This window comes from Podarcis filfolensis, assembly GCF_964270895.1.
Source record: "Podarcis filfolensis genome assembly, chromosome: 1".
Classification (NCBI taxonomy): domain Eukaryota; kingdom Metazoa; phylum Chordata; class Lepidosauria; order Squamata; family Lacertidae; genus Podarcis; species Podarcis filfolensis.
Window position 1 is genome coordinate 118491833 of NC_139604.1, and position 10574 is coordinate 118502406.

At 47.3% G+C, this 10574-nt stretch overlaps 1 protein-coding gene across 10 annotated transcripts in view; it reads right to left on the reverse strand.

The window, feature by feature from the left end:
- The window catches only part of BCL11B (BCL11 transcription factor B), a 163459-nt gene extending 153116 nt beyond the window's left edge, over positions 1-10343 (reverse strand). The window contains exon 1 of one of the 10 annotated variants that reach the window (XM_083612161.1): positions 8446-10343. In XM_083612161.1, the coding sequence (XP_083468287.1) occupies positions 8446-8503 (58 nt within the window). In that variant the 5' untranslated portion in view covers positions 8504-10343. The other 9 variants (XM_083612160.1, XM_083612167.1, XM_083612166.1 and 6 more) reach the window with 9 other exon arrangements.
- Positions 10344-10574: the final 231 nt, after the last annotated feature.

The following is a 10574-nucleotide window of genomic DNA, read 5'->3' on the forward strand; positions in this document are numbered from 1 at the left end:
TTCTGCTGTGGATTGAAACCCGGGTGGAACCTGAGTCAAGTTCCTTTCTCAACAAGGGGATTGTAAATCACCTTGCACGGCTCACATCCAAACTCTGAGCCATTTTTCAAGATTCACAGAAGCCAGGGTGTTCCAACACCCAGCGGATTTTGTGGGTTCATTCCAGGCTCGTAAAACACACACACACACACACAAGTGGAGGAACTTTCTGTATACAATCACTCCCCATTCATTCCTCCTGCATCACGGCAAACACACACTGCCCCCAACAAGCAGCACACATCATTAGCTCCTTCATAAAAGGAAATTTATTATTTGCACTGAGACAAAGGTCTCGCAAACGTATAAAATAAAATAAAATAAAATGACTAAGGCAGGTACGACGAATGCCATACAGTGAACCGCTATGTCGCTTTTGCTAGAAAATGATTATATTCTTATAATGTAGCTACCACGGTTGCTACCCACCTCCTCTGTCTCCCTCCCTGGTACATGAGTACATTGCATGAAGTGTTTGCTTCTTTCATTTACAGTATTTGCAAAAAAAAAAAAAAAACAGCACATTAGACATTGTTAATATATATCCCTTGGGAAGAACAAGGAGAGGGGATTCCCTTCCGTTTAAGAACCCCCTGTATAAAGACTTAGTTGGCAGTTTGCTTTTCTTTTTTTCCAAGGAATGGTGGAGCAGGGAGAATATCTAACTGATGTCGAGAGGCAACTTACTGTGAATACACAACCGCCTCCGAGGCTGATAGCCGAGGGTGGAAAGGGATTGCTCAGGGACTGCATGAGGACATTTTATGAAAGTAAATAAGCAGAGAAGGAGGAAGGTGTCACTATAACAGCCGCTGGGAGCATGGCACATTTATCAGTAATGCCCGCTCTGTGCGAACACCGGCTTCCCCTCATCTTGTTATGAAGATATATGCGGACATCTCTGCGCACTTCTCATGCGCCCATGTTCCATGTGCTTCGGTCCCAGCAAAGTCCCAGACAGGCGTAACTGGATGCAGAACAGCACTGCAAGGTTTCTCCCAGCACAAGGCCCGTCAAAATGGATGGAAGCAGCCCCAGCTCTTCATCTTTGTATCTGCACTATGACGACTATATAATAGCTTCCATGGTGGTTTTTCTAGCCAGGCTAAATTTCAAGGTATGTCTGCATGCAGCCCCAAAATGTCCCGAGGCTGCAATTCAATGCAAACGTACCTGAGAGTAAGCCACCCCTGAATGCAATGAAACTTGCTTCTGAGTAAACATAGAGGGGAAGGTGGTCATTTATTTCTGCCTCCACCCCAACTTTATCCATCTCTTCAACTTCATTGGGATTCAATGAGCAACAAGCAAACAAGGAGGGGTTGGAATATTATTTCAGCAAAAGAAAGCAGTTTGAAGACAGCAACCATCTTCATAAGAGATGCTTTAAATTGTGCCAAATGGCAGATTAAGTCCGTTGATTAAGAACTGCTGCCCTTGATTCTTATCATTTCAAAAATGCGAAAAGTTTTAAAGTTCTGGGAGTGAAGCAAGTTGTTACTGGCAAAGTTGGAGGGGGCTATTCATTTATTTTACAATAAAAGGTGAGGGGAAAGGGGGGAGCTTCCTGATCACTTCGTTTTCCAGGTTAGTAAAAATCAGCTGCCCGCTGTCTCTATGCTTCCAACAAACAGAAAACCCTAAATGAAGGGAGGAACCTTCAGATTCATTGCAACCTCATTCTCCCCCCCCCCCCCACTCACCTCCGTCTAGTTCAGAGTGAAGGCTTTTCCTATAGTGGGTGACAGCCCTACTCTTTTGTCTGACCCAATTTATTTCTCTTTCAAGTTCAAATGAAGCCCTCTCCTCTGTCAGCAGAGAAGAACGTCTATCCACAGACTGTGTCCTAACACGAGAAAGAAATCTGCGGAACAGGGAACAATGCCACAACCTGACAAACTTCTTCGCAAGCATTCACTCCTGGCATTCCCAGATTTCCCCCCCCCCCTTTATAACCCACTAAGCTGCATATACATTTGACAAGGAAGCGTCCCAATGACGTCTACGTAAGCAAGGTGTGTGTGCAAACTGGGGGGAACACTCAAAAGGGGAGTGCGCGCACATTTCTACACACACCAAACCAGAGAGAAAACTTTTGTACATTCCAGGTGGGCTTTTCTCTCTTTCTGCGTGAAAAATACCTACGCCGTTGTTCCAAGAGAGGCAGAGCAATTAAAAGTAAGGCAACTTGCTCAGGTGGATTTTCTGCCCTTCAAAGCCACAAATAAAATCAGGCATCGGCCAAAGGCTATGTCCCTTCACAGCTGTACACAACGTAACAGCTGCACATAACATTTAGTACATAAATGTTCATAACTATTTGGATCTCTCGCTGCACACTGAAAAGCTTTTGCATGTGGCAGGAAAACGCATGCTATGTGTGATACCGATTTTCGCAAGAATACCCTGCGCTGCTACACGGGTCTCTGAAGCATCTGGTTCCATTAGGCATTCAATATTATGAACTATATGCATATGTATTATTCTGTTAACTAGTCTCCTGTTGAATTTGTGCACACACGCATTCATTCACAGAGGAGAGGCATGATCCGTCTGAACTAGTACACATTGCCTCCCCCTTTTGAATGCATAGCTTCTTTGCAGGATTTCCTCGAAGATTTCGTTCAACCGGCCCTTTATCAATCCCATTCACGATACTCATATTTAGCAGTCCCGCTGTAATAATGTCTTGAGGCTCAATGTGTGCGCAACACCTAAACTTACCCACAAGATTTAATCACAGCATGCATGTGCATTTTAATACTTGTGCAGAAGCCTCCTCTTTGCTCTCGGCTAGTCAAACAACTCAAAAACTGGGAAGGCGAAAAGATGAGGAGTTGACAGTGAAAGACACAGTTAAAAACTAATTTTAATTAAAAGACATCTATCTTGCTGGAGCTGCTTAATCAGTCATAATTTGCTTAGAAAATAGATTTATCTAACTTGCAATCTCTCTCATCTTGTACCATATAGATCTCGGCATGAAAATCAATACCACAACTTTGCACCTAAAACATTTTGCGGCAATGGGAACCGGCTCACTTGTGCCTTTTTACATTTCCTCGCCTCCTCCACGGGTGCTGGGAAACCCAAATTTCTCCAAGAGACAGGCTACGAGCGCCCCCTAGCCGCCGAGGCAAGCCACTGAGCGCCAACCAGCCACAAATGTGACTTGCAATTCAGCTGAAAAGCTAGCAAAGTTTATTTTGGAAAGTACTTTGTATCAACAAACAAGAGTGTGCAGGGCGATCTAGACAGGAAATGTAAAGTGAAAAGAAAAGCCTTGCGCTCGATGTGTTAAACCAATAGATCAAGCTCCAGGCACACTGAGCTCTGATAAAGGAGGCAGAATAGGTGCCAACGAGAACCAGTGGCATCTTTTGGCCTCTTACCCACCTGGACCACAATCATTCAGATGATCATTTGTGTTCTGTGTACTAGAGGACTGTCTTTTGTTCAACACACACACACACGGCACAATAAATTTGATGCTAAATAAGGACACAGACATTCACTCCAATGCAAGCCTTGCTAATAAGGAACGTTGGGGAGAAAAAGATCTTCAGCCATGCTTACTAAAATGCTTCAATAAGCTTGACAAAATAGCCTCCTCTGTGTTTGCCTTCCAATGAAAAGCAAATCTGTTTCTTATTCCATCATCCATTCACAAAGCTGTTTCTTATCAAAGAACTCAAAGGCAGCATGGGAAGAGTGGACAGAATGTTTGGAAGTATCCAAACCGAGAGAAGAGCCTATCCTTTTGAATTCTGCAGTTTTTAAGTTTAATGTAACATGTGCAACCTGACGATGTGCAGCTCAGACGCAGCTAATGGAGAACACAGTATTTCCAATAACTCAAGCTTGCAACACCTGCTAACAACATGCATGTGTTACAGCCCTACAGGTACGCCCAAAAAAATCCAAGCATCCCTGCAATTTCCTTCCTGGCTAATTCTGTTAGTTACATCTATGTGCCGTTTTCTTTACTGTGTCTGTTAGTTTTCTTGCTCATCTTTGAACGACAGGAATTATTCCGCAAAAGGAAAACAGGATAATAATGGAAAAAATAAATAAAGGGTGTTTTCTCTCAGCTATAGGGACACAATGCAAACAGACAGGGTCAAATCAGGAAGCAAATAACTTGCTGACCAGGGACTTCAAATCTGATTTTAAAAAAAAAAAAAATTTAAATTGTACCGGGATTATTTGATGTTTTTCTCCTTTCAGCCACCTCCCCACCACAAGAATTTTCTTCAGGAGGGTTCTACCATATTTTTTTTTAATAATGAAGGTCACTTTGCTGGCAGAAGGTGACTTAAGACTCCATTTCAACAATTCCTCCCATTCCTAAAATTCATAACTAGTGCTCACATCTCACTGTTGAAGCAGTTAAAACCTGTCGCGGATGTCCGGCCAACATTATCATCTGTCATTCAGAACAGTCCTAGAACATCTCTTGTCGGGATTTTTACATAAGAGATGTCATTTTCGTATTATACAACTTTGCTGTATTTTTCACAGTCAACCATCACTGGAGACGTACCCAAATTTGCTCATTCCATCAGCTATCCCTCTGTCAAAAACAGGGTATTGAGATATATTTGGGGTGGGGAACTTAAGTCTCAGGAATGATAGGAGCCTCTCTCAGAATTGCAAAAATACCATACTATGGCAATAAAGTCAGTTATTGTATATAATAACAAAACCCTCGCCTGATCTGAAATGAATCTGGATTGTACCCTTCTGGCTGCAAATCCTAAGCTTACCTACTCAAAACTAAACCCCAATGTGCTCAGCAGTGCTTTCTTCTGAGTAAACATGAATAGGACCAGGCTGTAAATATTCCCCCAACCCACCCACCTTTCTCACGCTCACTTTCTGCTTGTTTGCCATTCAGGATAGCAGTTTTTCTTTCAACACCCCACAGGGACTAAAATCTAATAAACTCCAATGAAGAGGGTTAGAATTAAACCCATTTGCCAGCCTGCTCCTCCACTTAGCACTATACCCTCAAATGCAATGCCATTTCCTTGACAAGCTGCTCCATCAAACAGCTGCGGACCTCAGAATCTGACTCCAGATTCCTTCAGCAAAAAGAGGTGCAGGTATATTTGCATGTATGTGCGGAGGGGAGTTGCCGTGCTAAGTTAATTCTTTCTTTATTTGGCCCTTCTGGTCAAACTTCTCTCTTCCAAACAGGCTCCCTTTTTAATAATGTATAACTGTTTCCTAGAAACTGGTCCAGCCACTTTCATGGTGAAACTACCTCTGTCTCTCTAGCTCAAACATCCAGTTGCTTTTTCCTGATTCCTGCCCCCACCCCACCCGGGCTGCCCATTGCAAATCTAGGCACACCAAATACACATGATTTATGCCCATCTATCCCTTTTGCCTTAACCTTAGTTTAAGAGACCTCAGTCAGTCCTGTTGTTAAGTCCTTTCCAGATGGGAGGATGAATAGGGGAACAGAGAAAAAGACCTGGCTATGGTTTTTCTCCCTTCTAAACCTTCCTCCCCACTGAGCCACACTGTTCAGGCAGATGTTTAAAGGTATCCTTCCATTATACTTAACACCCACCTGGTACCCAATTCCAAATTGCATATACTTCTCCCCCCCCCCAAAAAAAAAAATCATAGTGGGGGAGTTGGTGGGAAAGAGCTGGAAATCAATAAGAATCCCACCTGACTAACCTCACGCCAATTAAAATTTGGAACATTTGCAAACATGCCTCTTTCCTTTTTCTATTATCTCCACACAATACTGTCTGCCTTACCTTTTTCTGGCTCACATACATTACATACACACAACCTCAAACAAGCAAAGTCCCCCATGCAAACTACACGGGGGGGGGGGGGGGAGGAATAGAGTTACATGAAATAATCTGAATCTTGTTGGTTTTATAAAAAAAATAAAAAAGGAGGGTGGATCAACAACTCCCCAATTTACAATCCGGCTAGGTTTTCTTAATGGGGAAAAAGAAAGAGAAAAATACAGTTTGGTCGAAAGGTGTTACAGGTTTGGTGTGTTATTTCGGAAAAATTAAAAAGTAGAAGAAAAGAAAATCCACTCTCTCTTCCCCCCCCCCCCCAATGGTTCGGCAAGCACCGTCAAACTCCCCGGTTGCAAAACAGTGTTCAAAATCAACCAACGCATCTTCATTGGTGCTGTTGCAGCTGGTTAATAAAGGCTTTTTTTGTTGTTGTTTTTAGAGGGGGTGGCAAGAAAGGGTTGGGTTTTTTGAGGGGGGGAGAGGAGAGGAGAGGAAGGAAAAGAAGAAGAAAATAAAAGTGGAGAGAGGGGAAAAAATGAAATTCGCAAGCCAAGCACCGTCCAAGGTCGAACGGCTGCATTCGCCAATCAATATAATTCCGATGTATTGTTACAAACAACAATTTTTATCAGCTGTAACAAAGGAGAGGAAAGAGAGAGAGAGAGCGCTGTCACCAAATGCTGCTGGCAGATGGCTGCTAGTCTTAGGCTTTTAAGGGGGAGGGGAGACGCCGGGCTATATATATATATTTATTTAAATTTTTAAGAAATATTACATACATATTCTATTATTCTCGCTCTGCGCGCCCCCCCCCCACAACATCCTCTCCGGCTCGGCCCCCTTCCCTCTTGCTTCTTTCTCTCCCCCCCCTCTCTCTCTCACTGCGCCCCCCCCTTCTCCGCTCGCCCGGCTCCACACGCGCAACGGCTGCTTTGCAAAAGCCAAGCGTGCAAAGGGAGCTGTTCTTTTTGGCGTTCTGTTTGGGGCTGTGATTTTTCTCCTTTTTTTCTCCCTCCCTCCGCGCCACCCCACCACCCCATTAACAGGAACAGAGGCCGATTTCCTTCCCTTGCATTATTCTTATTTTTTAATTCTGAAACTAGCCTCCAAAATAAAATAAAAAATGATTATTATTGATCACCCAGGTCAGGAGAGCAAAATGCACATCCCTGCTGCCTGCAAACCTTCAAGGCGCAACCTTTAGGTGTGCTTGGTTTCTATTGCATTTCAGTGTTGGAAACAGCGGAGTGGGCAGAAGCGAAATAAAGAGGAGCAGAGTTTGGGTGCTTTGTTTTTGTCCTTCATTATTAGCAGGGCAGGAGATGTTTGCAAAGCGAAGCTGCTACTAAGGAAGACTGACACCACCCACCCCGGATCTGGACTCCTATACAGGCAACTCTGGGCCTGGATTCCCCCCACCACCACTACCATACACAACACATACACCACCCTCGCCTCCTGAGAAAGGAACACCTCGTTCTAGATCGCTTCCACCCCTCAATACACTGCTGCCTTGGGCTGCTTTTTTGCTACTATGATGAGATCCTACCACCTCGCTCTTTTGCAAAAGTGGCGCGCCTTTTTGCAGGACTCCTTCGCCGCTTTGCAAACTGCGCGCGCTTCACTTTGCAAAAAAAAAAAATATGGTGCTACTTTACTTTGCAACGTGCACACAAAATGTACCCCTTCCCTCCCACCGTAACACACCTGTCTGTCTCTCCTCCCCCCAAAAAAAACCCCACACACACCATTTTGCAGCAAGGTTAGCACATGCATAAATGCATACAAAAGCTACCTTGCGCTTTGGGCAGGGCAGCCGGGGGGGAGTCGAGCAAAAGGCTCCAGCCCGCCTGCCGGTCTACCTGTACACTGACATTTCTCTCGGCCCCTTCCCCAACGCCCGGTCCTGTTATGTCTCCGGTACCAAGCTAGGCTTCCCTAACGGATGACGATGGGGGGAGATGCAGACCCCCGTCGCTAGATCTCCCCCCAACACACACACACCCAACCTCGCCTTCCGCGCGCCGCCTCCGCCTCTCCCGGCTCCCCAGACCGGCCTCGCCGCTCCATCGCCGGCCTGCCAGGCGTCCCTTGCATGTGGTTCCCATTAAGGCTCCCCCCGCTCCAGCCCCGACTCCAGCCACCTTCCTCTTCCCGGCTGCCGCTGCCGCCGCTCCGGCTGCTGCTCTCGCGTGCTCGCCAACTTTGGACCAGCCTTTCCAACCCAGCCTCTCTTCTGAAAGTCCCTGCTGCGGATCCCCCACCCGGCCGTCTTCCCCGCCGTCCCCAGCTCGCCTCTGCCGCTCTCAGCCGGCTTCGCGGCCTCCTCCGTTACCCTGCAAACTTTACTTTCCAGAACACCTATTCTGCCGGCCCCCCGCTTCTCTCTCTCCTCGACTCCCCTCTCCCCGTCAGCCTCCGTCGTCCCCCCCCCCGCGCCAATTCTTTGCAAACTCTCCAAGACCCTTCACTTTTACGCACAACACACCCCTTCTCCAATCTTTCCCGGTCAGCTTCACACACCACGCGCACAAACGCACCCCAACTTCCCATCACTGCTCTCCTTCTCCCAACACACACATAGAAACACCACTTTCCTTTCCGATCCGGCTCCTTTGAAAGAGTTGCAACTTACGCGTGATAATTTCCCTTTGTGATAAGTGCTGCGGGTTCCCCTGCTTGCGACGGGACATTGCCCTGGCATTTACACGGTCATCGCCCGGAGAGCTGGACTTAGGTAGGGGGGGATCGGGTTGGAGGTGGTGGTGGTGGTGGTGGGGAGCGATCTTCTTCTTCCTCCCGGTCTTCTATTTTCTTCTTGGTACTTTTCTTCTTAAAAAAAAGAAGAAGAAGAGGGGGGAACAGTTCCACCCCCCCCCCTTGGAGCACTCAAGATGAGATTCTTCCTTCAATTAAAAAATCATCATCGGAAGAGTGGGGAAGCCTCGGTTTTCGCAAGACAACTGTTTTGTTTGGTTGGTTTGTTTTTTTCCTTTTCACCGCTTCCAGGTCTTTTCTTGAACTTCAGGAGAGAAGGGATGGTTTCCCACCCCCCCTCACCAAGCGCTGACACTTTTTTTTTTTAATTTTTCCAGAGTGCTTTGGAGGCGGGGGGGGGAGAGAAAAAGAAAAACAAGAGAGCAGAAGGGGGGGGGGAGAGAGAAGCAAAGTGCACTTCTTCCACCAGGACGAATCTTTTTAAAAAAGAAAAAAATGGATTACATACACACACGCTCGCACAAAAGTAGAAAAATTGGAATTTCCCCACACGCAGAGAAAAATGCAGGAAAAAATTACCCTTGCTGGGTTAATTAGAATTCTTTCTCTCTCGCTTTCTTGTCTCTTTTTTTTTTCAAAAAAAGAAAAAGGGGGTAGCCCAAACTGTGTCTCCTCTTTGCCAGTTCAAGTGCCACTGGGTTGGCTTTTTGTTGTTGTATAATATTAATTTTTTTTTGCTTTGCTTTGCTCGCACCACTTTGCCACTGGCTTCACCCCCCTCCTCCCCTCGCTTGGCACAGGGTCTTGCTAGGAAGGAAGCCCCCCAGTGCTTCTGCGTTAGTGCTGGCTATTACTAAGGAGATATATTGCAATGTGAAGATGGCGGAGTCCTGGTTCCCTGGGAGCGCTCTGTCTCTCTATGGCTGGGTCTGCCTCCGTACAATGGGATAAAATTCAAGTTCAAGTGCGGACGTGACGTTTAATCTGCACTAGAGACAAAAAAGACCTAGAGAGTAGGAGCACTGGGGGCGACTAGCGGTGGCTTTTTAACATTGTACCCTGCAAGAGAACAAGAAGAAGGGGGAGAAGAAGGAAAAGAGGAGGAAGGAGAGAGAGAGAGGGAGAGGGGGGAAAAGCCACCCTCAAACAGACTCCCAACACACACGCGGCTCCGACTGCTTAGCCAGGGCTACGTCTTCGGAGCACGCAGCCAAAATGAAATTAAGCAGAATTTAGCCGGGGAAGGGGAGAAAAGAGGAGCAATCAGAAAAAAAAGAGGGACCGAGAGTTCCTTTCTCCCAAACCATCGCCGATCAGGTTTAGGATGAGACGCAGGCAAGGTCTGGGGGGTGTTAGGTGGCGGGAGAGGGCAGATCAGGGCCCGGGCTGCCGCCTCCCCCCTCCTCCGCCCCTTGGCAAGAAGCCCAAAAGGGACGGCCGTCTCCCGGGGGAAGCGCTGGCGGGGGGGCGAGTAGGTAAGGGGGCTGGTGAAGCTCAGCAGGCTGGCGCCGGAAAGGCAGAAAAAGAGTGGGCGGTGAGAGCGGTGGGCTCGACCCGGCGAGCCAGGCGGGAGGGGGTTGAGGTGGGCGCCCCCCGGGAAGGGCGCGGGATCCATCCTGCTCTCGCTCGATCCACCTGCTCCGAGATCTCCCAGGCGGCTCGGATCTTTGCTTCGCGGAGATCCCTTCGCTGCCCCCCTTTCAACTAAGGAGCTGTCTCGCTCGCTCTCTTCTTCCCCTGCGCGCAGGCAGCCAAGCAGGCGGCAGCGGCAGCAGCCCGACTCCGCTCCAAACACCTTCGCATTTCCAACAGTTTTTACAATAACACAAATATCTGCGTGGGGGAAGAGATATTTCTCTCTCGCCCCCCCCCCTCCTCTCAATCTGAATTGCGATTGCAGAGGGAGCCACAAAGACGCGCACACTCTCCTCTTCTTCGCTCCCTCTCTCGTCGTCCCCCCTCTCTCTACCCACTTCGCGAGGGAAAGGGTCCCTGTGAAATCCCCGGGCTCGCTGCAAACTCAGCATTGACCCGAAGGAAGCCAGA